General features: G+C 42.9%; 2 protein-coding genes across 6 annotated transcripts in view; both read right to left on the bottom strand.

The window, feature by feature from the left end:
• The window catches only part of LOC135500903 (dynein axonemal heavy chain 6-like), a 40,681-nt gene extending 24,622 nt beyond the window's left edge, over nucleotides 1-16,059 (bottom strand). For all 3 annotated transcript variants that reach the window (XM_064792621.1, XM_064792622.1, XM_064792623.1), the window contains exons 1-31: nucleotides 15,998-16,059; nucleotides 15,287-15,580; nucleotides 14,946-15,024; nucleotides 14,529-14,798; nucleotides 14,006-14,269; nucleotides 13,447-13,766; nucleotides 13,040-13,150; nucleotides 12,647-12,868; nucleotides 12,199-12,443; nucleotides 11,818-11,962; nucleotides 10,670-10,869; nucleotides 10,342-10,501; nucleotides 9,880-10,054; nucleotides 9,407-9,625; nucleotides 9,118-9,240; nucleotides 8,667-8,828; nucleotides 7,242-7,421; nucleotides 6,297-6,398; nucleotides 5,996-6,193; nucleotides 5,618-5,788; nucleotides 5,252-5,492; nucleotides 4,654-4,811; nucleotides 4,371-4,505; nucleotides 4,068-4,163; nucleotides 3,489-3,849; nucleotides 3,154-3,327; nucleotides 2,687-2,915; nucleotides 2,306-2,454; nucleotides 1,619-2,049; nucleotides 1,246-1,378; nucleotides 920-1,023 (exon numbers count right to left, since the gene is read on the bottom strand). In XM_064792621.1, the coding sequence (XP_064648691.1) occupies nucleotides 920-1,023; nucleotides 1,246-1,378; nucleotides 1,619-2,049; nucleotides 2,306-2,454; nucleotides 2,687-2,915; nucleotides 3,154-3,327; nucleotides 3,489-3,849; nucleotides 4,068-4,163; nucleotides 4,371-4,505; nucleotides 4,654-4,811; nucleotides 5,252-5,492; nucleotides 5,618-5,788; nucleotides 5,996-6,193; nucleotides 6,297-6,398; nucleotides 7,242-7,421; nucleotides 8,667-8,828; nucleotides 9,118-9,240; nucleotides 9,407-9,625; nucleotides 9,880-10,054; nucleotides 10,342-10,501; nucleotides 10,670-10,869; nucleotides 11,818-11,962; nucleotides 12,199-12,443; nucleotides 12,647-12,868; nucleotides 13,040-13,150; nucleotides 13,447-13,766; nucleotides 14,006-14,269; nucleotides 14,529-14,798; nucleotides 14,946-15,024; nucleotides 15,287-15,552 (5,823 nt within the window). In that variant the 5' untranslated portion in view covers nucleotides 15,553-15,580; nucleotides 15,998-16,059. The remainder of the gene's footprint in view (nucleotides 1-919; nucleotides 1,024-1,245; nucleotides 1,379-1,618; nucleotides 2,050-2,305; nucleotides 2,455-2,686; nucleotides 2,916-3,153; nucleotides 3,328-3,488; nucleotides 3,850-4,067; nucleotides 4,164-4,370; nucleotides 4,506-4,653; nucleotides 4,812-5,251; nucleotides 5,493-5,617; nucleotides 5,789-5,995; nucleotides 6,194-6,296; nucleotides 6,399-7,241; nucleotides 7,422-8,666; nucleotides 8,829-9,117; nucleotides 9,241-9,406; nucleotides 9,626-9,879; nucleotides 10,055-10,341; nucleotides 10,502-10,669; nucleotides 10,870-11,817; nucleotides 11,963-12,198; nucleotides 12,444-12,646; nucleotides 12,869-13,039; nucleotides 13,151-13,446; nucleotides 13,767-14,005; nucleotides 14,270-14,528; nucleotides 14,799-14,945; nucleotides 15,025-15,286; nucleotides 15,581-15,997) is intronic.
• Nucleotides 16,060-16,662: 603 nt separating this feature from the next.
• On the bottom strand, nucleotides 16,663-26,455 carry LOC135500538 (transcriptional repressor NF-X1-like). 3 transcript variants are annotated; one of them, XM_064792061.1, is made up of 18 exons: nucleotides 26,389-26,455; nucleotides 24,614-25,786; nucleotides 24,179-24,418; nucleotides 23,892-23,994; nucleotides 23,047-23,258; nucleotides 22,667-22,757; nucleotides 22,138-22,349; nucleotides 21,836-21,967; nucleotides 21,413-21,604; nucleotides 21,010-21,209; nucleotides 20,756-20,860; nucleotides 20,446-20,577; nucleotides 19,458-19,543; nucleotides 19,096-19,179; nucleotides 18,748-18,949; nucleotides 18,335-18,480; nucleotides 18,101-18,208; nucleotides 16,663-17,879 (listed from the first exon to the last, which is right to left on the bottom strand). In XM_064792061.1, exons 2-18 carry the CDS (start codon nucleotides 25,767-25,769, stop codon nucleotides 17,753-17,755), a joined length of 3,528 nt encoding a protein of 1,175 aa, XP_064648131.1. In that variant the 5' UTR covers nucleotides 25,770-25,786; nucleotides 26,389-26,455; the 3' UTR covers nucleotides 16,663-17,752. The 3 variants fall into 3 exon arrangements, with proteins under 3 accessions (XP_064648131.1, XP_064648132.1, XP_064648130.1); XM_064792062.1 differs by having other exon boundaries at nucleotides 26,300-26,427; XM_064792060.1 differs by lacking the exon at nucleotides 26,389-26,455 and adding an exon at nucleotides 26,280-26,377.
• Nucleotides 26,456-26,465: the final 10 nt, after the last annotated feature.

Below are 26,465 nucleotides of genomic sequence, written 5' to 3'. Positions count from 1 at the left end.
GCAAGGGCAAACAAGTGAAGTCAGAAGTTCATATGTTCAGTTGATAAAATAGACAAATGAAATCGCTGGCAAGATACTGATATTCCTTTGGTTATAACATGCAAAGGTTTTAAGAGAACTTTCACCTGGGAACCCAGCCACCTTTACCATTAACGTTCACCAATAATTGAAACTGTTGGGAGACATGGACAAGGGGTAACAAATGATGTTATAATATGGAAGATTTAAATGCTGACAAACTTTAACAGGGATAAGAATATCAGGATTCCTTTTGATACGAGGAACAATGGAGAGAGACGGGGGTTGACTAAGTTCATATCCTACACCACTGATTGATAACAGCAGGACTTGCAAATTTCAGTTTCCAATTTCTTGCACCAACATGTATCAGGCAATGGAAAATGAATGACTTTTATAGAAATGAACACGACGATCGCAGTTTCAAACGACACCACCAAACAGATACTGAGCGCATGATGATGAAGAAGCTTTATGTGGACCATCACACAAAATCAGATAGTTGTCAAGCCTATAGTATTGAGCAATCATACACAATATGAAACACAAAGATGGGTTTTAAGAGAGTGTGACATAAAGAGATAGAGAGGACAGACATGGCATGCAATGATCTCACCTTGTATGTAAACCCAGGCTGGAATAAAGACAAAATGGTGCCCGAGGTTAAATAAAGGTGCATGACACTTTGGAAAGCTTTATATCTCTTCAATTCAAAACATTTGTTGTCAATTCAGAGAAACTCCATTGGTGATAGCAGCAGGAAAAGTGTGCTGGGTTTACACTCTATGGCTGTGTTCTCAAAGCAACTCAAATGGGCAAAATTGTGAGGCAAAATCATGTGGGGTTCAAATCATCCAATCATGAGGCAAAATTAAAGAGAGATATGTATTCTATCACCTACCTTAGCAGTGCCCCTGACCTTGTATTGACTATCATTCGCCTTGTCCATCATCTTATAGGCAGCTCTCAGGTAATCGAGATGCTGGGCAAACACGGACATGACACCTATATAATTGATGAATAATGATATCAGAGTAGGCCTACTTGGCAACAACCAGAACAGTACAAAGGGCAAGGCTAACAGGCAAAGCTACATGAGCTGCACTGAACTTTTAGCGAGATGTGGTTCGACCCAATTTCTCTGGCTTTTCCAAAATCTGCTTTGTGCTAATATGATTGTACATTCACAGCATTTGAATAAACTCCCTGAGCTAGTCTAACACCCACCTTTGTCTAGTCTCTCACAGTCATCAAAAAGAACCCAGCTTCCAGCCTGGATGATACCATTCAGATACTGTGTGATCGTTGGTATGGATACTGTCTCACAGCAGTTCACAGTGACCAGATGCCGTCCCAGGGACTGGAAGGCAAAATGAAACATTGGAGGGCAAATTCATGTTGCGACAGTGATGTCAATGACACCCAAAGATGTTGGGATATGAAGGCACTGGTTGTTGTGAAGGTGATGACGAGAAACCATGTCATTCCCCAATGGTCATATCATGTGGGGAGGGAGAATCCCTACCACTTGCACCTCAGAAGACACCCCCCTGAGACAGCCAAAGAGTGGCAGTGTTCCATTCTAACATTCTTCACTCACCTGGGACAGGTCTCTGATAGTCTCCGACTTTCCAGTCGCAGCCGGTCCCATCAACGTCCCACAATTGAAGTTCTTCAAAGCTATACTCAACGTAAGATACGCCCTCTCTGTCAGTGGCGTGAAGATGAGATGCCGGTTCAGGCCGAGGTATTCGTGGTCATAGAGATGGACGTAGCCAAGCTGGTGCATCAGACACTGCCCAAGGTCATAGGTGGAGGTGACAGTTGTTGTGAGTTCCCGACCTGTCTCCTTGATCTTATCCCGGGCACCTTCTGATGACCTTACAAACGAACTCGACTGCTTTGGTGGAATACGATCAGGGTCACAGAGTTCTGTCTTGGCTCTTAATATCGATGTCATGTCCATGTGGTACTTCAAAACTTTTGACCAATCGTACATCGTCTCAGAGATATCCGGACAGCTGACAAGAGCTGAAAGAAACGATCAAATGGATTGGATATCAGAGCTTTGAAGCATCCATCGGACGTAAAGAGCCTGGATTTTTTAGCCCGAATGGTCCAGGATCGAACCCGACACCTGCTGTTTGTTAGGCGGACACAAAAATCATGAGGCCATCTTAGCTCCGTCTGTCCGTTGCACTAGAAAGGTTGTGGGGGTGCCTGTCATGACTTAGTTTATAAGGCTAGTCCTTGAGAGGGATACTATACCAGTCAATATGACACATACCTTCCAGGATATCCCTATGGTGCATCGTCTGATTGATCAGGTTCCCAACCAGCGCATGCAAGCGTTGCTTCGTCTCCGAATAGAGATAGTCGGCACAGATCTCTCGAAGAATGTGGGAATACTGCTCGATTCTGGAACGCAGGTTCTCCCTGAAATCAGAAGCAAGTACATTTTGGTCAAGAACAAGAGCTGATCATAACTGCCCTGTCTATTTGAGATTGTGCATGAGCAGCTAAATATCCCCAGGTTTTCCATGGAGTATCAAAAAGTTAACACTCATTTGATCGGACTGGAGTGGTCAGTGGTCAGACTGGAATCGAACCATCGCCCAACATTTGTGTATTGGAATCTCAGCACTACACCAACGTAGATTCATTTTACCTTATTTCTGCTAAACCATCTATGTTCTTCTGCTGAAGAGCTAGATGGACTTTCTGCTCAAACAGAACGCCCTCAGCAACCAGGACAGACTGGCTGGGGAACCGAAGCAACCAGTGTTCAAATGTGTGGCGGATGTCATCTTTGATTGAAGTGATGTCGCGGCTATTGCCCATTTCCTCCAGCTGTGCGACCTCATCCAGAAGCTGTAGCACTTGGGGTTGAGCTGAACCTGTAAAGGAGATAATGATCGGTTATCAAAGTGTGATTGACGTGCAGGGGGAATGTTTTCTCTATTCTGTGATAAGACGCAAGTCAAATAGGCTGAAGACCCTTGTGGAAGGCCCTCTTCAGTTCACTACAGACTTGAGCTCAAAGCTCAGGACCATGACAAGAGAGTGTGAGTGAGAGATCAACTAGTCCTGCATTATTCCTGAAGTTTATTAACCACCTGCTTGTCAACCACGCACCTTCATCAAGCCTCGCCAGGACGCAAGCTTGCAGTACTGTAGACATGGTGGTCTTCATAGTCAGCTCCAGTTTCGACAGCCATTTTGGAGCGTTCGTCATCGCTTCAATCCTCGTTGTCAGCGGGACTGTTTCTCCCAGGATGCCGTGCAAAGCTGTCACTTCCATCACATGTGCTGAAAGAAACTTGACATTAGTCTCTCGTTGAATTGACAGCTGTGGCAATTAAGCTGGGCCTACCTACTCTCATCAAGAGAATCTGTGAGGAACTTAGAATATGATTTCAGTCGTCAGATTTAAGGCTTTAGGTCAAGTTGCCAATTATCTGCATGCTTACCATTCAAAGCAAAATCCAAAGCAGTGTGCATGCCTTCCATGGTCTCCGGCAGCGCAAATGTCAAGTTTTCAATCCCGGGGAAACACTTCTGGACGTAAGGCACAAGTGCTTGAGGACTTCGCGATATCCCGAGCAAATCGACCAACTCTTGGTCGCTGAGGAAATACAAGCGTGGGAATCCCATGCGAGCCTTGTCAAGGAATTTGTCAAGATGTTTTAGGACTTCTTCTTGGTCTTGTATCAGGTCACTGAACATATTTTTCAGGACGTCGCCAGAGAGGAGCTTGAAACCTTTCTCGCCGCGACGTTTTGTGACGACCGACAGGACTCTTGGATCGTCTGCTACAGCACTCATGAAATCCTAGAGAGACAAAAGTATTTGATAAGCAAGAAGGTTCATAACATTTTCAGTCTGTCTTGACTAATTTGAGAGGTCTGCTGAATGTCTACAAAACACCACATTTTCCACCCCCTTAATATTGTGATTTGTGAGAATTTTCAAAAAAATTAACATTATTCACAATTTGTTTTGGGCAAAATTTCTTGTAGTCTTTCAAATCAAGAGGTTATTTTACTTACCTTGAATTTCTTATTGACAGCCTTGAACTTCTTGCTGTGTTTACCAAACATCTCAAAGACGTCTGCATCTTCAAATACCTTCAGAAGGTACAACCACTGTTGGGAAGAAGAAAACTATTTGTAGTTAGGTTTTTAGCTTGTATCTCCGTTATTTATCACACAGACATCAAAGTCACATATTCATGAGCCATGTGTCACTTCCTAACGATATCGCCAGCCAACCATTTTATTTGAGCTTTGTCTTGATGATAAGGCCTCCGGAATGGATTTCAGCAATCTGACGGAAAATACAAAATTATTTACCTTCTTCTGACATGTGTGCCATGAGTCGATGATCTCCTCTAGTTCATGAACGATGAAATCCCATCGCTCCGCTTCTGGACGCAGCTCCGCCAGAAACGGCGAGACTAGCATGGACTGGAGAGTCACAGAACTATCCTATAAATTGAAATAGGAATTGATTAAAAGGCTGAATTGATACCAATGACTCAAAATCAAGCATCCAGTTTGACCATTTCGTCGGTTTCAAAATGCAACACACTCTCACTCCCAGTGAGGAGATCAAAGGCCATCAAGTTGTACCCACCTCCAGCATATACTTAAGTTCTTCGATCTCTATCAATGTATACAAGTCGTCACGTTTCAAATCGAGGCCACCGCTCTCTGCAGATTTCGTCCTCTCCTGGCGGAACTTCTCAACTCTGGTTAACTTGCGAGGCGATATTAGAGAATCAGTTTTCTTTTCTGCAAATTAAGGAACAGGAAAGGATTATACATTGTTCTCTGAACTGGCACACGTGAGGAGGTGGTGGTAAGAGAAGGAGAGATGTAAACATTCAAATGGCTTGATGCAGCCGTAGATAGCATATTGCTCAGGTACTTATTTCTGGGTAGATTTCAGCCAACTTCCAGCTGTACAGTGGAACCCTGTTAACGCGACCAAAAATTCAAAATTCTGAAAAATTTATAAAGCCAAAAATTTTGGGGGGCTGATGATGTTTCTTCATTTTGAGCAGAAAAAAAATGTGAAAAAATTTTTTGGACGTTGAAATTTTTTCATCCTTCAGAGTTGAATTTTTTCATAAGTTCAAAATTCTGAAAAATTTTCAAAGCCAAATTTTTTTAGGGCTGATGATGTTTCTGCATTTTGAGCAGAAAAAAAAAAGTGAAAAAAATGATCTTACCTTGAGCATAGACACTATCCGGTATATGTTTGGCAAGTTTAAACTGCTTCTCTTCCCAATACTTCTTGACGCGATTCAGTTTCTGTTCCAGATCATACTCGGCCACCGCGCCTTGGTAGACGGTGTTGATGAGGAGGCTATGCTGGCCGAGGTTGTAGGACAAGAGGTCTTCCACGGTGAACTTCCAGTGCGGGTCATACTGCTCTCCCATACCAATGAAGATGGTCTTCCAGTGTCTTTCCTGAAAGAGGCTTTCGTTGGTTAGGATGATAATATCAGAGTAGTTGGCATGAAGCAAAACCATCAACATTTTGGAAAGCAGTCCCTTTTAACGGTAAAAGAATACATATAACATGTCAATATTACCTTCAATGCATCACTGGAGAGTTTATACAACAACGGCAGTTCATGTTTGAAGTCTTGCAGGTGACGATAGAAAAACTTCAAGACGGCATCATCCACTGGAATGTGTCGTTTAATCTGGACGGCTGCCGCTTGCCATTCGTTGATCTTCTCAAAGACCTTCTTCACATGCATCTGGAAAGAATACATGAGATTAGGATCAGAGATTAACATGAGATTAGGATCAGATCACAAATCTTTACCAGATGGACCAAGTGACCTTAAACATGTGACATTCTAAAAATTGTGGCTGTGATCCTGAATGCCAAAGAATTGGGACAAACTCAAACCCCAGCGATATATACATTAGTCATTATCACCAAGACACTATAACAAACCAACCTTTTTGAAAAGGACCTTCTTCCAGTCCTTGATGGCGTTGACGCTGACATCCAGGTACTTCCATAGCTCGTTCCGTACCTCGATCTTCGACTGCAGCTCCCGGAGGTAGCTAGTGTCGTACGATTCTCCCGTGATGTCCTCCTTATAATGGCCGATGTCCAACAGTTCACTTTTTACCCGGTAGAATCTTTGTAGGATCTGAAAAATTCAAACAACATGGCAGCAATGTCTGAAGATTGGCCGATTGAATTTCATCTCGGATCCAAGGAGGGGGGGGCACCAAACGCACGAATTTCCTTACCTCTTTTAGTCTCTTGAGCAGTGGCAATGCTTCACTTTTTGGATCGAGATATTTCCCAGTTGTAGCTTCAATGCAAAGACGATTGGCTTCCTCTTCAAGTTTCTGCAAATGACGCAAGTGTGAAATGAAATTTCCGCGGAGAAATGAGATCCTAACATCGTTTTTAAAGCCTCATCTGGCTCATGGATTTACTCTGACTTCACAATGCCAAGATAGGAAAGTAGCTTTAGGAGCACCATCAAATAATACTCTGTTATTCGTCTTAGCAGTTCTAGACCAAGTTTTTTCTGAGATTGACAATGAAGCACAGGGAGGGTAGGTGAATCAGAGGCCAGGTTACACTGTGTGATTCTTGCAAGCGTTTAACTAGTTTATACAATCTAGGTGATTGAGGTAGATGCAGTGCTTTGCTTCTAAAGATGACAACTTAGTATTTTTGACGATCTCTCAAACCTGAAGGTATACACATAACAAGGAAACTGTATTGAAAACGTTCGGAAAACTGGAAAATTGGCAATTATCGCTGAATTTTGCTATTAAAAAGAAGCGATGTTAAAAACTGAAAACAAATCTAAATGTTTAGTCAAAGCATAACAAATACAGCAGAAGCTATGTTAAACCCTAATTTTCCCAAATGGCTTAATGCATTTGTTGTGAATGCGTTGTCTGCCACCGAAAGCAAGCAGGGATATAAGACCACTTAAGTTTGTTTTGCCAGAATCATTTTGAATCAATTTCTCGGTCTATTTCAGGTGCAACATGCTTCCCAGCATCGGTCATCTCTCTCGGCGGGGCTGCACCCCCTTTACCAAATTTCTGGATCCGCTCCTAAATCTGATACTATTCTTGGTAAACATGAATGTCTACATTATACAAGAGATTTTCATGCAAACTGATTCTGGCAAGCACAAAATGAAAGTGACTAAAAAGCATTCTTGTCAATACCATGACATCACTCGGATTCTTCATCATTTCTAATGCCGTTTTTGCAACTGCTGGAAGCGTGTTTTCTGACATCACGTTCTTGTTGCGGATATTCTGCTTGATGCCCTCCGCCACCACAGAAAACCTACGCAGCCCCGTCATGACAGGGGGTCTACCCTTCATCTGATTGTCAACACGTTTCTTCAGAAAGGGAAGGACGAAAACAGAGGAGAAGAGAAGAGGTGAAGAGAACATAATCATAAAGTGAAATACTACTACAAGAGAATGAAAGATTGTAGGCCTACACTGAAAAGAAAGCAAAATGTAAGAGAAAAAAGATTGAGTACTGGTATCATGTACTCCTTTGAGGACTTTGAATCAACACCTCAGCATGGTGGGCACAAGTTGAAACAAAATTGGAAATAAGAAAGTTAGAGATATACAAGATCAAAAAAGGAAGTTGAAAAGAAGCAAAATAGTAAGGTGAAGACATACTTTTCTAAATGCCCCATTCGACTCGCTAACAGGCAAAATCTGCCGCCACCGATTTGACTAATGAAAGACAGAAACATTACGTGCCATCATGGCAGACTGTTGAACGGTACGATTTAACATGGCGACCAGACTCATCGCTCGCGATTGTCGTCTCATAGTAGTACGACGCTTCTGAAGCTAAAAGTCTGATGATGAGATCTCTCATGCTATGGTAACAACTAATATGGTAACATGAATATTTCTTCAAATACATGCAGTGACATATTGTATCAATTGAATTAACCAGCTGAAGTCAGAAGCCATGATTTTAGTAGGTCTAATGAACTCAGGCCTAATTTTGGGCGTGAGGACTCTGTCAATGAGAGGCCAAACCTGATCTTTAGAGTAACGTTTATACAATAAATTCATCATGAGTAAAAAAGGGAGCTCTAACGAAATATCCATAGACTTAATTCAACTGATACAGTGTGAGATATGTCTGACATCTTACACTTCATGCTACTACATACATGCTCTTATGAATAGACCAAGTCAGTACACCACACAAATTTGAAAATATTTTGACAATTTATAACAGCAATGATATGTGAATACATACATTTACAAGTGACATTCTGGTACAATATTTTGTTCAAGTGACTTATTAAAAATCGAATATTAGAACACAAATTACCTTCAAACAGTGTGCAACATCAGTCCTGCATTTTATGAAATACCAAAGCAAATTTGAGAACATGTAATCAAGGTTTAGGGCAGTACCCCAAATTTATCACCAGGATGAACCACAGCATACACTAAGTATTTTCAGACAATAGGGAACCGTCAAAACTACGGCTGATATTCGTGTAAAAAACTTCTTACCCGGTACACTACTTCCTGAAGAAGTACTGACAAAACATTTTTCACTTTCAGAAATATCATCACAAATTTCCCGCAAAACTGTGAACTTACCTTGTAAGTGTCCTCAAGTTTTGCCGTGACGAGAGGCGTCTGTATGCTCAGGAACTCATTGGCGTCCTGGATATGGAAGAGGAAGGCCTCCCAGCGTGACTGCACCTGTTCCTCTAACTTCTCCTCCTCTGGCTTCAGCTGGCGATAGCACATGCGGATAACCTGCAGTTGGGGAAAATATGATTAGTGAGCAACACTTTCATCCGTAAGCCCAGAACTGCTATGGACCTGCTATCTATTGGATCCGGGTTCAATCCTTGGCCCAAGTTGCACATAACTCAAGTTAGGCAGAAATTGTCACAACAGCTAAGTTTCTCTCTGGGTACTCTGCCTTCATATCGCAAAAAGGCCTCCCAAAAATTGTCAACAGAAAGCCAATGTCAGATGTTGAAAACCAGTGTGATGGTCACCGCCCTGGCATCTTTGTAAGACAACTTGGTGATCTACCCACCTCGAATAATGACTTGATGTAATCGCTCCTCTGCTGGTAAGAGATCATGTTTTTCTTGTACTCGTGAACATTCTTGGAGTATTTAGCGAACTTGTCAAGGGCTGTGTCTTTATTCTGCAGATTCTGGAATTGTAGATTTTCAAAATTTGGTAAAATAGTCAGTTGAATGCAGTAACCCAGATAACTACGGGATCGTCCATAAACATCAATGTGTTTCACAGTCCTAAAAATATTGGAAGAAGTGCAGAAGATAACTTGACTGACAATATGAGGCAGTCGAGATGCTAACCTTTATGATACTGTTCATCTCGTCCACAAATCCCTGAGCGAGTTTCCGTGCCTCCCGTGCAATGAAAGTCACCATCTCCTTGTAAATGTGATTCAACTTAGGCACAAGAAGATCATGGACGCCGCAGCAGTTAACAAAGAAGATACCATTGGTTGTCTTAAAGTTGAGATCAAAGTTCCGAACACGCTCAATCCACTGGCGGATCTCCGTCAGTTTTTGCTGAAAGTTGAAGGTTTAGAAGTGTTACAAGTTTGAAAAAAACTAAAGCCACCTATCAATATACACTGTATCATCAACCACAGCCACTGCAGGTGTTTTGAACACTCCACACCTAACTTTTAATCAGTGACCCAGAGGACAAGTAAAACAGCCTTTGCACCGAATCCTTCAAGATTGTTGTCCGTCAGACGTCTAATGCACAAAGACCTGGCCTAAAGGATCTGCACAAGAATGAGATGAAGAACCCTCCGTACCTCGATATTGAAGGCTGCGACATTCCTATACTCAACCACAGTCTTGTCGGACCACTGACTACAGAACTGGTATATCTCGATTAGCCAGCCGTTGTCTTCACAGTACTGGTCGATCTCGAGCAGGGACTCATGCATCAGTTCCTCTTGGATCTTCAGGGCCTTCTTGTAGTCTTTGCTGCAAGAGAAGATTCTCATTTCCAAAGGGTGGTCTAGTAGTCAAGGCTTCAGGAATCCAACAGCTGGTTTTGGGACTCCAAACAAGTTGGGAATGATGTACTCAACTACGACAGGTTGATTGTGGCATTAGGCCAATCACTTTATTGCAATTGCCATGTCTTTTGAATGAGGCATAAAACCCAGATTCTATGTAGCTGGTGCCTTACTATACCAGGTCAAGCAAACGTTCCAATTTAGAAACATGACAAGCTTTTGACTTCCTCCTACTTTGAATAACTGACTTACTCTAACTTGAGCTTTTCCTCAAGGTTCTCCTGGGACAGAGGTTGAATCAAAGTGGTCAGGTTGACTTGGTCAGAGCGTTCAGAATCGTTAGGCTCATATCTTATGACGAGGTCCGGCGTCGCTATGCCAAACTCGCCATCTTGGCTACCTCGGTCGTAGACTGAAATTGAATGGCAGTAGAAAAGTTACTTTGCAGTTTTGCCATTCATAAGGACCTGAATGAAAGGTATGCCTGACCAGATGGCCAAACAGCAGGCTAATCAACTGATTAAGTGTGGGATCTGCTCTGGCCATTTGCTCGAAAAAGGAATGGAAAAATCATCCTCACCATCATCGAATTTTGGAGTCTCAAGCCTGACATCACTTGGTGTATTCCAACCCGACTCCGTATCAAAGTCAGCATCACCTTCCGTCATGCTGTCCCACATCTCCTGTGATCGTTCCTCCTCCTGTGGTACAAGGGCTGTCCGTCTGGTCGTGTCACTAAGAGGACCGAGGTCTTCCTTCTTTGTGGAGGGAGTCGACAGCCTGGGGGAGAACGGTCAAAAGTGTCAAGTAGGCTAATAAGACGACGTTTTATTAAGGAACTCTCCATTGTAATAGCCTGCAATGGCATACAGGCACCCTGCTAGGTGATGCTGGCTGTCACTAGGGTATGAAAGTTGGTCAAGTGATATGTTAAAGCCAGTGGTCTCAAATGTAAACATGAATCAAATTAGGCTATTTATCAAGGGCTCTGGCATGATGATACCTGTGACGTCAAGGGTTTTGTGAATGAACAATCGCTATTGATGTGTTGATTTAGACATCATCACGCCCCTTTGCCAGATTTGCGACCACACAGCGATATCGAAGTCAGTACTGGCAGTGAGAATATCCTTCCCACTTGGAGAATAGTCTTTAATCTAAACAATTAACCCACTCCCACATACACACAGACAATGTACATAATACATAATAGACAGAACAACTTGATTGAACTTGGACAGAACTACAATAAAGCCAAAGGTGGAGACTGGCACAGGCACACAGTGACAGGTACTATAACCTCAGACACTACTAACTATAAGACATTCATGACAAATCGACCAAGCTACATAATCACACAGCACATCATCTTACCTGTTGCGTCTACTGCAAAGCATTCAAATAGAAACTTTGGTTATTAGTGACTAGGATAATGACGGATAAACACGGGTACATTAAGTCATATGAAACTTTCATTTTCAGTTTTCATCACTGAGCAGTATTAGAAACTGTATTCCCCTTCATTTTTGCAAACCTGATATTTTCACGAATTGAAACCACATTTGGGTCAATAAACAAGGGTCTAACCAACTAATTATAGACCAATGTGATCGAAATAGTGTATCCAATAGTAAGCAAACTAGAAATTTAACTGTCACTTGATTGACAATTCATCAAAACTGTTATTAGGTAGACTCAAATTTCATATTCAACTGAATATTTACTCACAAGGATCGAGACTTTCGGCCAACGTCTTGGCGATTTTCGTCCGTGATGACCTCGGCAGCCTCACACAGAATCATCGGAATCTCCTCCAAAGCCTTTGACAAGGAGCGCGAGAATTTGCCCTTGTCTGGATTGATGGTTAGGGAATCTGAAAATCAAACACAACGCCGTTTACAACAGGGAGACAAGAAGATCAGTCACTTTGTCTTGTCTCCAGTTCAGGGCCTTGCTATTCAGAAAAACAAAATTCATGCTATCCCTATGGCATTTTCCTTATGGTTAAGACTTAACAACTCTCTTAAAAGCTAACATGGTTTCGAACGTCCTATCCCTGGGAGCCACTTAGATCAGTTAGTACCAAAAAGTGCTAAGAAAACAACTCACTCATTTCATTGAAGACGAGATGAACCTTGAACAATCCCTCACGCTGTGCCACCTGTCCAATCCTCATGACGTCCCCGACAAACAACTCCGTATTCGAGCGGGCAATCTGGACGAGATGAGATAGGACAATCTGGTGGACGAGTTTCATCATGTCTGGGAGACGGGCCATTTCTTCCTTAGCTTTCTTTAGATTATCCTCTCGCTGTTCCTTCTTTACCCTTTGGATATGGAGGGAATCTTTCGAGCTGTGCGGTCGAAATGAAAAAGTTCAATTAAAGAGTTCAGATGCAAATGCCACTAAAAGACAATCCGAAAAAAGTCAGATAATCATGGTAAAGTGAGCATAACAATATCCTGGATCTGATTTCCAACCATTCAAAAGCCCACATCATACTCAGGCTTGGTCTGCAGAAGATTACAGGGATAAGAATGAAGAGTAATTACTTACAAGACAGTTTTGTGTTGCACCTGGGCTTCACAATACCTCAGCTTCTTATGGCACTCAGCAACAGTGGTATCAAGGATAAGACGGGAATATCGATAGAACTTTTCCAGGACTTTCTCAGCCTGATTTGTCTTGTACGTCACAATGTTCTCAAAGTCTCCTAATTCGTACATTTTGGTGGTTTCTATTGGCAGGAATTTCAGTGTCAGTAGCTCTTGGAGAATTCTGAAAGGTTAAACAATGATTAATTCCAGCAAGACTCTACACCAGCAGGAGACTGGGACTCAGCAAATTGCAAACCAAGTGAGTGATTGTAAGATTGGCTGGAACCTAGGCGGAGGTACCTCAGGTCCGAGACATGTTTATGTAAGATTGCAAAGACGTATATCTACTTACCTTGACAACTGGATGAGACCGACTCCAAAGAGCGGTACGCTGGCCAGAAGCTGCACAGACAGATTATCAACTGTCTTCAGGAATCGTTTGTAGTCAATGTTCTCTTTCCACCTATAGTAGATAAGATAACATGCATTAGTATTAGTTTAGCAAGCATGGAGTTGATCCAAGTGAGTTGCTTATGTCAAAAGGAGATGAAAGATCCGAGCAGACGACCACACATCTATTGAAGTGGGGTCAGGGACAGTATCAGTGAGCGTCTTGTGCAAGAAAATATGAAATAACGGTATTTTGCAAAGTTGACTTCCATTACAATAAAGATACTGAGGGACCAGAAAGCTGTAATGATAAGGACAGTGATTTCCTTGAACAGATACTGCCAACAGTTTATACGACTTCTCACTCACCTTCTAAACATCTTCATCTTCAGATAGTCCTTAAAGAAAGGAACATTAGACGTTGCCTCCCATAGCACAGCCTCCCTCTGCCAGTCTGTCAACGACATACTCTCAGATTGGGTATCTGGGTGCACATGCAACACGCCGAAAGTTGAGAAGACATAATGTTCCGGTTTGGCCTTGTGTTTTTGAGTTGAGCAAAGGTCATAGGGGCAGTAGTGTCGGTTCGGGGCGATGTTGAAGTACATGAATCGAATCTTGCCAGTGTGGTAGCATCTCGTGAAGTATTCAACAGCTTCTCGTCCTGTCATTGAACGAGTGTGGTGCACCTGGAAGAAAACCGTTAATGAGGAAATCAAACCATTTCTGACCCTCTCTGGCAAAAGTAAATGTGAGTTTTACATAAGGAAAAGGAAGAAAATGTGAAAAGTGAAAGAAAAAACATGATCTGCTATTGGAAACCCATTTGATTATTACCTGCCTCATTCAGAATGTCAAAGTAAACTATAATCATAAAAGCACCTGAGCTAAATATAGATGTTGTCCTATTTCTAGAGAGATATCATACCTCTTGTGGTGCTTCACTCTCAGCCACCTCCTCTCCAAGCTTTTCCTCAGAGATCACCGACATCGCGTCTGATTTTCTTGTTCGTCTGCTCTCTCCCTGCCTGATCATTTCCTCCAGGAGGTCTGTGCTCAGCGCCTGGGCGGTCAGACCAAGACTGTGTCCCCAGATCGACTCACGGTTGGCAGTTTCCTTTGCCACAGCAGGTAGTGAGGCTCTCAGGTCTCTGAACGTCAGGGCTTTTGGCTTGATTTTTGACTCATTGAGCTGTAAAAATAGTTGAAAAGTCAAATTCCAAAGGTAGTCCATACTTTGGAACCGAGACCAGTCGCCCTTTCGGGGCCAAGGTTGGCAGTGCCATAGCCTCACCTTAATTTTACACCTGAGGCAACTGTAAATAGCAGCACAGAAGATTGGTCTTCTTAGTATTACATGGAGTGAGAGGGATCAGTGCCAGTCAGAGATCATGTGAACTCAACATGCCATCCCATGAAAATCGAAAGGGGGTTGATTAAACAACACTCACTGGCAATTCCATTCTGAATGGGTCCTGCCCCTCAGGGTACATAATCCTGGGTGTCCTGACCCCTATGGTTGACTTCTCGGTGGGTAACTGGGTACTGTGGCGTGGCTGAAGTGGTGCAGTGTAATTCCTTGCGGGACCTTTCCCTAATTGTGTAATCTTCTTCACCTCCTGCGGGAATACCTTCTTCATAGCGTCGACAATGCGGATGTCTTTTAATCTGTCATGGTGGACGTTGATGTGGTGGATGACTCGTTCCAAATAGTGACACATCTAAACAAATAAAATACTTTTTCAAGTAGAGAATTGGAAGGGTGGATGGAGGAGATAATTGGCACAAAACTATAAACAGCAGCGATAGCAAATATGTACCACCGACTCAGTGAGCCCATGCTGTTAAGACCGAAGAAATTTACTTACATCAGGTTTGCCTTGTAATAATTCTCTGTATGGTATTAAGATATTGATCACCTCTCTCAAGAGTTGCCAAGACGGTCGACTGAAAAATAGAATAGCCACATTACCACAGATGGAACAGAAAAGACGTCTATGATGAAGGTAGCCGATGTGCATAAAGGTCTCACTGGAAGTTGAGAGCCTAAAATTTAACGATGAACTCTTTTTCCTAATCGTCCTCAGTACACTTGGTAATTAGGATAGAAACTAGGCCAAATATCTTTTCTACAATTTGTAGTCTTCACTAGATGTAGCTAAAATTTTGCGCAGAGTAAATTCAGCAACAATATAAACTATAAATTCACCTATCCTGTTGTAGAGCCACAATAAAAAGGGCAACCAATTCCTGTTTCAGTCTCTCAACGTCTTCATCCAACACCTCCATCAATGAGACTCGCATCTGATCATCGAGGACCTGGCGGATTTCGATTGCCCACAGCGCAGCCTGTTCTTGACATGATGGCGGTCTGCTTGGCTTGGTGAGTGAAGACGTTGAATTCCTCGGAGACAGCAAGCCCTTCCCTTCGATGATATCTGGGAGTTGACTCATGCTGCCAACTTCTGCAGCCATGTTTCTGGTTGAGTTACTTCAATTAAAACTGGAACAAAACAAAAACTAATTTTAGTCCATTTCACTTTCAGTAGGCCTAGGTAGGGCAGGCCTAACAAATTACAAAAATGGCACCACCGGTAGGCTAGTGGGTAGACTGTACAAAGACTGAAAGAGCCTAAAATTGCTGGGAAAATTTTCAGTTGAGTATTTTCATGCACAGAAAAAACATAATACAGGCCTAAGCTTTAGATAGTAATAGATAGGCTAGTGCATTGCTGTAGGCCATGTAGTATTGTATGCGAGCTATACCAAAACACTCAAAATTGCACTCAAAAACACTCGATTTCAAGACGAATTCGAGTCCCGTCTGTGGCCAAAACACGTCAGACTGATGTATTTTCATCAATAATACGAAACCACTCTGTTTATTGGCGAATTCGCCCTTAGAATGTGGATATTTTACCAAAATCATGGTGTTGTCAAATTTCATGACTTTGTGCGTCCTGTTGCCAAGTCGCCATCTTGGATTGCGGGCACTTTTTAGTTGTTATTGTCGTGAAAATGTATGACTAAATATGTATTCGCCTTGCTTCTCGGCTGTCTCTCGGAATGGAAGTGGACATACATTTTGACTGTAATTATAACCTTGTAGACCACTGTTAACGGGTATACATTGGCCTTTAGAGCTCATTTCTTCTCTTCAGTCATACAGCTTAGGCCTAACCTCCAGCATGAGGTAGTGCTCCTGAATAAAAATCCCCTCACTGCGCAAGTTTTCACCAGCAACGCCTGGGTGAGATGAGTTGGCACTAACCTCGCCACAGGGTGTAAGGGGTAAATATCTGGAGTGAGCCTTGATGTCTTCATTGCCAACCACCACCAGCAAATTGTGAAAAGATTTCCTCACTTGAAAAAGCTGATATTCTAACAACAGCATGATTATTGAATTGGTTTTTGGTGTTCTTTGTTCATGTAATTGTGAATCGTGTATTCCAGGCCATACAAGCATATATAGGCATCTTCTGTCCCATGTGAAAGGTCCTGAAGCTCAGGACGATAACTTATTGGAAATCCCGAATTGCTGCTGGAACATATTGGAAAACCAAAAGAAAAGACAGCAAAGAACAATTTACAAATAATATACTATGAACCCAATTTTATTTCACTTATTAGTTGACGACAGAATGGTGGATTGTGAGTCAAAAGTGACACTAATGCACAAGTTCAATACCAAGAGCGAGTAACACAACAATTGATGTATGATATTGATTTTGATGAGGTTTGATAAGACATGCCAAGCTATCCAACCCAAGTATGATTTCTACCGCAACAACTAAGCTCGTATCAAAAAATATATAATCTAATAGTTTCACAAGCGATTCTATGTACAGACAATCTCCTCTGATTAAATATGGTCAATACCAACCATATTCTTGAAATAACATATCAATTATCATATCGTTACGTATTCAAGTCAAACATAACTTTTCTTCTGCCAGTCAACACCACAATTATTTGGCTTCCAAGCGAACTCTGACAAACTTGAGTGGTACACTTTACCATTACCGACATATTTTGTAACTGAAATATTTACACTTCATGCAAACAATTTGAAACAATTCACAATAATGATAATTGCATAATTCTCGAAGTAATTCATAACAGTTTGAACAAAAGTTATGCTAACGCATACTATGTAAATCAAATCCGTCAAAAAATCTCCAGGATTCATTAGGCTAGCAGTCTTCATGATAAGTAGTTCCACAATGGTGCTATACAGCACATACATTAAATTCAAGCACATATTCAAAAAGACAACACAGCCTCGTCCCGACACAAAACTCATTTCCACTTCGTTTTAGCATTAACTATTAGAATGGTCTTTCGCTGGGCACATCAGAAAAAATTGTTGCTTGGGATACTTTCCTTAGTGGGCCAGGCTTCAAGGTACAATCTAGGGCCAGCCTTCAAGGTACAATCTAGGCCTTTAATCAGAAGTACCCCTAAGGTCCTTGTCACTTGTTTTGGGCCCTTACAATCAACTGATATGAACAGCTCCATGCAGAAGAAGTGCCAGAGTACTTCCCATATCCTAGAACAAAGCTTGAACATCCATTCCTGGCCCTTCTCAGTCCTTATGGGCAGTCTAGTTATCTGCTAGCTCGTTTTCCATTAGCCACAACAATGGGTTAGCACAAACATGGCTTAGGAGCTTCCATCAGTCTGTCATTTCAAAATAGTCAATGAACGATTTCTCAACACGTTTTGTTTTGGTGATGTCATCTTGGCTGACCGACGACGACAGGTAATCAAGACTTTGCTTTGAAGAAGCCCGGGCTGCAGCTCTGAAATGATCAAGAGGGATGTGACTGAAATGATTGACAAGCAAAGAACATGGCAACTGTCCATCTGATGAGCCTTTTCAGTTATGATCAGGTGACTGCAAATGAGGCATTGGTACGGAGCCTCAAGTTAAGATGTCCGACATATTACTTCTGACCTGACATGAACCGGACACATTACTTCTGACCTTGGGTAAGTAACTTCAAAGCAAACTTGAATTTACCTGACTTGCTTCTCTGTACTGTTAAGTGGTATCGGCCTTGGAGCCAGGGGGTGAACCTCCCGTTGTACGACCTTCGTCAGTGTAGCACTAGGCAGCCAACACTTATCCCTGAAAAGAAATGAACATTGTCAGTCACCATCAAGAGAAGTAACGCAGAAAATTTGCTGAAATAGCATGATGTTGACACTGAGGTGGACTCCCTCTTGGCAAAATATTCCACACTAAATCACTTACTTATAAGCCGTAGCGACCACAGACTTATTTGGTTCATAATCGTAACTCTGGGTTGTGCATCCATAGAAATCGGCCAATTCATGGATGAGGCGTCGTTGCTGTTGTTTCATTGGCTTAAAGGCGTGACTGCGTGAAGGTTGCTTCGACTGGAAGGAAATGAGACTACTTTACATTCAATTCATCAGAAACCTCTTTGCAATATTTCTTGAAAAAAAAATTTTTCCCTCAACATTTTTTTTTCTCTCAACTTCCAATTTTTTGGCCATGTTTCTTTTTAAAAAACTTTTCCCCACAATTTTTTTTTCTTCAAATTTCAAAAAAAATTTCTCCAAAAATGTTTTTTTCAAACACCAATAAACAATTACTGCACTTGAGGTATAGGAAGAAATTAGACAACAAATAATATATCTCACCTGCTTTGCATTCTGGACCAAGTCAGATAAAGCCTTTTCAACATTCGCAACAAACGCCGGGTTGAGCTTGGCAAACTCCTTCAGGAATTGTGTATAGCTGGGAGGACCAAGTTTAGATGACAACTCTGGATTGGAAATCTGCAGTGCCAGGGCCAGTCGTTTGTTCCTTTCAATCCTATGACACTCCTCATTGCACTCCAACCTGAAATGAAATATGAAGCTCTCATTGAACACTACAGAGGACAGACTCAGTCATGTGATGTCTAACTGTTATCAGACATGTTTGGAAACTGCTATGAATGTACAACATCTGCACACAATACTATTCAAGAAAACACGTCAACTTACTCTCTTTGAGGAGCCTTGTTAAGGTTCGTGATGTCAATGCTCTGACTGCCAAAGATACGACCAGCTAACACCGATGACGACATCCTGGAAAGAATAAGTTGCTTCTGGTATAATAAAGAGATGAAGTTGAGTGTTGATTGGGAAGTTGGACTGCTTGACCACAAAATGAGGAAATCAAGATGCAACAAAACAAGGCAAGCCCCTGATGGAATCAACAATGATGGTATCACAGATCAACCCCACAACACTTGGAAGCCTATCTGTGGAGACTTTGAGGAAGTCATCGCAGCCGGCTTGGAGGTAGATAGAAGCACCTGCACGAGACCGTAGAAGGTTATCCCTGCTCTCGTCCAATAACTTACTGTGGTTTATTCTTATCGCCCTCTCCTCCTCCGAGGTTACACCGCGCCCTCTCTGTCCGATTCCCACACGGACACTTCAGATCAACCTAAAGAGAAATCAAAGATTGAGTGAAAGATTATAGCAACACATCAGGTTGGACTCAATTCGAGTTCTAATCTGAGGTAGGCAAATATTGGCTTTTAACACCTTCAGCGCCGAACCACGTAGATCTACGTGGCCCAAATCCCCCCTTTGGTTATCAGTCTCATGGACTTCATGAACTACGCCATCGCCATCTTCAGGGCACGGCAGGAACTGAAAAGACCAAACGGTTCCTACCGTGCCCTGAAGATGGCGATGGCGTAGTTCAGACCTTTACTTCATGAAAGAACTACGCCATCGCCATCTTCAGGACAAGTCAGGAACTGGAAAGAACCTCTTCTCGTCTTTTCAGTTCCTTCCTTGCCCTGAAGATGGCGATGGCGTAGTTCAGACCTTTAAATGACTTCATGAAAGAACTACGCCGTCGCCATCTTCAGGGCAAGGCAGGAACTGGAAGGAAAGACCTCTTCTCGTTCCTTCGTTGCCCTGAAGATGGCGTAGTTCAGAACCTTCAATGACTTCATGAAAGATCGCCATCTTCAGGGCAAGATAGGAACTGGAGAGACCTCTTCTCGTCTTTTCAGTTCCTACCTTGCCCTGAAGATGGCGACGGTGTAGTTCTTTCATGAAGTCAATGAGACTCCGATAACCAGCTCAAAGGGGAGGGGGATTTGGGCCACGTAGGTTCGGCGCTGAAGGTGTTAAGCAAGGGCTGAAGTTCCTAGAAATTGATATAGTGTTACTGTGAGTTTATCTTGTTTCTCAAATGAGTCATTTCTCTAATACCACTTGCATTCAGCAACAGGAAAGAAAAGAATTCCACAGTAGCGATCAGCTTCTGCCTTAGATCTCAAAAACACCAGCCAAAGACAGAACTTCCAGACTGCATCTGCTGAGGCTCCTCACCTCAGTTTTACATGCTGCGTTTGGACAAGGCATTCCCACATGACATGGGGCTCCACAAGTATGACCACACTCCTCCCTACGGATCAAGCACTTCTGTGTACATCTTTCACCTTCTTTTTCATAACATGGACCCTGAAATATAAGAAAACCAAATTAGAACAGCTCTTTGCAAAGCATCAGGTAGAAAATCAGGTCTACTGTTTACACCAGTTCTGCTATAATATAAAGACGTAAAACCCAAAGTTCAACAGCAGTGACACACAAGTACTCTCTCAAGAGAAAATTCAGAAGAAACAGAATCAATACATACCTTGTGACAAGTTCGCTGACACTTGTGCTGCTGACAGGGCAGGGGCCGATTGCATGGAAGGCCACATGATACTTCCGTAATGTGGCATGCAATGCTTTTACGCAACTAAAAGAGAGTAACAAGAAACTTAAGATAACCCAGCCACCAAATTAATGGTAATGAGAAGTCAAACAATCCGAGACCAAGGTGACCTTGATTTGATCTGCAATGATCTAAACCATATCAGTGTTTCCAAACAACAAATTGTCTCTTACCTCATGGCCTCCCTGACACCACTTCTGGGTGAGTATCGTGCAGGGTGGACAGACCTCGTCGCTATGACAGGTATGGCGTACAGGATGTTCGCACGGTTGTTGTCGTTTACAGAGTTGTTGACATTCTGGCGGACGAGTTCCACACTGGACCGGCGGGAAAATGATCTCCGTTCCACAGTGGCAGTGAAGCTCGTCAAAACCTGCAGGAGAAAGAAGGATGCACGAGCTGATATCTTGCCATGTTTGCACTGTGATCAATCTATATGAAAAGGTTGCAGAATAAAGGAGTTAGAATGAGTTATTACAGGGCGTCCCATATCTGTGAACTCATTCAGGAGCCAGACAGCCAATAAACCGTGAGGCTTGACCGACACTCCTCATCAACATCTCAAAATGAACTTACTGACTTCCCAGCAAGTATGGCAGTTCCCACGGTGACACAGCTCCATGCAGCGATGGAGGCCACATGTCAGCTTCCGGCCACAGATCTGTTCACACTTATGGTCCTTCTCGATGCAGCAGACTTGGTTGCATTTGTGGCGGCCGCACTGGCGTTTCTTATTGCAGCGTTTATCACATAGTAATGGATTGTCATCTGAAATGGAGACATGTATAATTGTACTTCTCATAACTGAAGTGAATCCTACATTAGCAATTCTCATTTCAACTGGCCGCACAAAGGCAAATGGCAACCAAACAGCCCTTTGCCCCGTGTTCATTGTTACCTGCACCTTGAAACAGACCTAACAGAAGTATCCACATCAAGTTGAATGAGAGCTGGCACGTTGACCGTCAACCAACAGCGACACACTTCAAAATATCTTACCGTTATACAGCACACCTTCTACACAAGGCACTTCTTTTATGAAGAACCCACAGCGACATGTGACAGGCATCTCACCACCACAGGCACAGCAGTCACCTTCATGGCACGGCCGCTGGCATATATGGCGTTTCGCTGAAAGAAGCAAAAACGAGAATTCTTCTCAAGAAACACTACTGGCCATTTATACACATCAAGCAAACGTTGGATTTCGTTCGGCTATGAGTTTTTGACATTGTTCTGCATTGGGAAAAGTCTTCATTCAATTAAAGTTGAGTGTACAAATGAATTGGGACAAAGTTTACCTTCTGGTCCACAGGGTAGTTCCTTGCCGCAAGTCTGCCCACAAACAGGTATTGGGTCAATACAGCTCAAACGCTTCTCAGCCTCAGTCATGGTTGAAAGCTCTGTGGAGCCACATGGGCAATGTGTGACGACATCAGGATGGAGCTGACACACATCGCATGGCCCATCATGGCAGATTTTTTCACAACGGTGGTTATCACAGGCAAGAATTCTGAAGAGAAAATAATACTGTTATCTAAGTGTACAGAAGCAAGACATCATAAAATGAACTAAAATTTGTGTGATGTGTATGCAGAGTGTAAAGCTCTGTCATCGAGTTTAACATACAGGATCTCCTGGACAAGACATAAGACAGAATGACTAACTTTCACAAGGCCCAACCTCAGGCCCAATCCTGTCTGTTAAGTGATACGGTGTCTAGCACGAGGACATGACAATGCTATATTCTGCCAGTTTGACAGAAGAGAATCTACCAGAAATAGTAACCCAAGACACTGATCAAGAACATCGTCTCTGAGGTCAACTCACTTATTACAAACTTGTTCACAACTGTAAGATGAATAGAGGGACTCTTCAGTGCCGCAAAAAACAACTCGGTCCGTCTGTCCGCAATGACAAGCTGAAATGTAGAACAGCTAGTTTTGAAAGGCGTGTCTAATGAAGAACTTCTCTTTTTAAGTATAGCAGTCATCTAGATAGGGGACTTTTGTGAGACTGGGCCACCCTGGCCTGTAAATTGCAACCCTCTGAGAAAACCCAGCCAAAGGTTCTTCTAAAAGGCCAACCTAGCAAAAGTTATGGCCTACTCCAAAGCAGTTTTTTGCAGTTCGGATCCAGAACTGTGTTTGACTGGTCGAGCCATTTCAATGCACTGCAGTAGTTCTGATTCAACCACTGTTCTTACTTACCTTGTTTGATTTCCACATCGCAACTTGAGCAATTACCACCATGACAAACCTGAGGGCAGTTGTGATTGCCGCAGTTTAGAGGTTTATCACAGACGACGTCACACTTCAGTGACAAGCTCTGGCTACATTTGATGGATTGTTTTGACTGTTTACAGTCGCATTCTTTTACAACATTGGCGCTACAAGGCGGGCAAGGTCCTGGGTGACAGAGGCTGAAATTAAAGGGGAAGAACAAATGAGAACTTGTCGACAATTGGGCAGTGACATCTTCACCACACCTTCAGCGCCGAACCTACGTGGCCCAAATCCCCCCTCCCCTTTGAGCTGGTTATCGGAGTCTCATGGACTTCATGAAAGAACTACGCCATCGCCATCTTCAGGGCACGGTAGGAACTGGTAAGACCGTTTCATTTTCCTGCCGTGCCCTGAAGATGGCGATGGCGTAGTTCTTTCATGAAGTCATTTAAAGTTCTGAACTACGCCATCGCCATCTTCAGGGCACGGTAGGAACCGTTTGGTCTTTTCAGTTCCTACCTTGCCCTCAAGATGGCGATGGCGTAGTTCTTCAATGAAGTCCATGAGACTCCGATAACCAGCTCAAAGAGGGGGGTTTGGGACACGTAGATCTACGTGGTTCGGCGCTGAAGGTGTTAATATCTGCTCCGCTGCAACCTTAGTTGTGTCAGGGTTTTTGCCGCTCATGGGCACTTGAATATTTCGCAGTCAATGCTGTGGCCACCAAAGCACTTCAATTCTTACAGTCAACTTGTTGAAAAATTACCACAACCCCGAGTGATCTTCAAGACCAATGTAAATTTCTCTCCTTAGAAGAGAACTCAACTTACATGTTACATGGATGTGGGCAGTTGTTGTCCCTAGTCTTTCCACACATCTCTCCGCAGCTATGGGGCGTCTCATAACGGTTGTAGAGAGGGTCTCGGATTTTACCTAAAGAAGCAAAGGAGGCAAGTTCAACTTCGTCTTTTTGAGGTCGTAATGTTGTAAAATGTTATGGTTAATGGAATGGAGTTGAAATTTTTGCGTTTGATGTTTGCGTTTGCCTCCCAAATTGTGAAAATAAAATAGCTACCTCCAGAACAGTACCTGGTTGACAGTTAACTGTTGTACCTACCACAAAAACACCAATATTGTCCTGGAAACTTCAGCGAGACGTTCTGACATGCTGGACACCGCCATCCACCCTCCTCCCCCTCCACGACTGCTGCTGAGCTACTTGCCCACTTCCTGATGCACTTCAAATGGTAGATATGGTAGCAGCCCTTACAGGTCCAGACTGCCGCCTCACGATAGATCAGGTCATAACAGACCATGCATTCGTAGTTGTTGTTACATAGCTGCTCTATCAAGGAACCTGAAATATAGCAGTTACCAAACTATCAGACATAGGTCAAGCAAAACTGAATGATTTCCCATGGTATTTTAGCTAATTAAGAGTAGAGTATATGATTGTAGTTCTACCAGAATGCCTCGGGCAATCAACCCTCAATCTCACACAAAATACAAATGAAATCTACGTTTCTACTATAGTATTACTTGGTAGACATACCTCTCTGTGTCTCCAGTTCCTCTGCTGTAACCTTCTGCCCTCCAATGTGCACTCTATAACCCCCACCATTATTTTTCTTGTCCACACCTCGCCAATTTCCTGAATCTCCAACCTTAGCACTTCCTTTGCGAACTCCAGCGATGCGCACATCATCTGAAACTGGCCCTTTTTTCTTCGTGTCCGCAGACTTTTCAAAGTCATTTTGAGCAAAATCTTCTCTGGAACTACAATATGCATTCCAAGAATACTGATCTCGATTCCCAGAACGATCATTTTTGTATCCCCGGGACCTACCTCCCCTCTCTCTTTTAAAGTCTTGGTTTTGGCCATAATCCTCTTGATTCCTTTCACCTCTCAATTTATCATTCTGCCCTTCCCGGCTCCCTCTATCCGACACATTTCTACCACGTCGTGATCTACCACCCCTGGACCCAGCATCACCACCCTGAGAATAACTATTGTCTCTAAAATCCTTTCTATCACTTTCACTACCTCTAGAATCAGGACGATTTTCATTCTGAATATTAAGATTTTTGCCAAAGCGTCCCGGCCCTTGTTTACTTCCCCCCCTCCCAGAACTACCCCTTGAAGTGGACCCTGATTTCGAGCGTGCCCCATTCTTCTGCTCAGTTTCTATTTTGTCGTTTTTATTCCCAGAATTGTCAATATTACTCGCACCACTCAATTCCTCAGACGCTTTCCCCACATCTGGTGGTGGAGTTCCCTTCGTCTGTCTCTGCCTCATTTCACGGGCATCCATCCTCTCCGCTCGCTGATTCTGATAACTGCGTCTGCTGGAGTTCTTTTGATTAACTTTCTGACCACCTAGGCCCGACGGCGACGGAGCATAATTGCCAACACGGCCACCATCAGGAATTGTAGCATTTTCATATGGTCCATAATCATAATAAGCGTACGCCCCTGAATCCTCATTTCCCCCAAACTCACGACCTTGACCTTGGCCCTGACCACTGATGCGACCTCGTCCCCTTCCCCCTCTGTTCCTCCCATCCCAGTATTGTCGGGGCACGGCACTGTAACTGTAGTAAGTGCAGCCTTGGTCAGCATACTGTTCTTGAGGATAATACGACCCTGGTGCATAATCTGCGGCATACAACATCTGGTTTTGGTTGTAGTAATAACCTGGAGGATCCATTCTTGTTTTCTTTAATACTGAAACAGAAAGAAAATCAGAACAAATGATATAAGATTTTTTCTTCTCACTTTCACTTCAGCAACTGTAAGTGTAAGTGTCGTTTGCTTCAGGCAGCCAACCACATCAAGAATGGCATTTTGGTGTCGAATGCTAACAAACAATAGATAGGATACCACATGCCTAATGACTCACTCTTTTGTTTGCTTTGCCTTTGGCTCTACGGCTATGGGCGGTTTGTGCTTGCGACCACCTCCAATTCGTCTATATCATGGTGCGACTACAGGCCTGTATCGGCCCTATGTAGGCCTAGTACAACAAGTCAGACATCATATGGTGTCAAAAGTACTCAGGGATAAAATGTGTAAATCATATGGACAGCCGCGTACAATCACAAACACCAATGCCTCATCATGAAGGACATGTATTGTATGTAGTCTACTTATACTCCCCTTGTATACTCCCTAGTCCCTACTGCAGAAAAACCTGTTTGAAAGTAAAATTTTCACAAACCCTCTCTTCCAAATGTTCACCTTAGACTTTCACCCACAATGACGGTTGGCCAAACAGCTGGGAGCCTTTATTTATCGACAGGGCGACGAATTAGGTCATTGGCACACACCATATGGTGCAATAATCGAGTTTTATTGAGAGAATTTTTAGAAAATTTCATCATCAGTGGCTGAAAGGTCAAGGTCA

The sequence above is a fragment of the Lineus longissimus genome, chromosome 16, assembly GCF_910592395.1.
Source record: "Lineus longissimus chromosome 16, tnLinLong1.2, whole genome shotgun sequence".
In the NCBI taxonomy this organism is placed as follows: Eukaryota; Metazoa; Nemertea; class Pilidiophora; order Heteronemertea; family Lineidae; genus Lineus; species Lineus longissimus.
The sequence above is the reverse complement of the archived record's forward strand: the minus strand, read 5'-3'. Positions and strand labels throughout refer to the sequence as shown.

Coding starts and splice junctions, on each gene's coding strand:
- LOC135500538 (XM_064792061.1), bottom strand. CDS start 25,769: ATGGATCCTCCAGGTTATTACTACAACCAAAACCAGATGTTGTATGCC. Junction 21,605..21,835: donor AGAAGGTGTGCTGTATAACG/GTAAGATATTTT, acceptor TCTCCATTTCAG/ATGACAATCCATTACTATGT. Junction 20,861..21,009: donor GGTGTCAGGGAGGCCATGAG/GTAAGAGACAAT, acceptor ACTCTCTTTTAG/TTGCGTAAAAGCATTGCATG.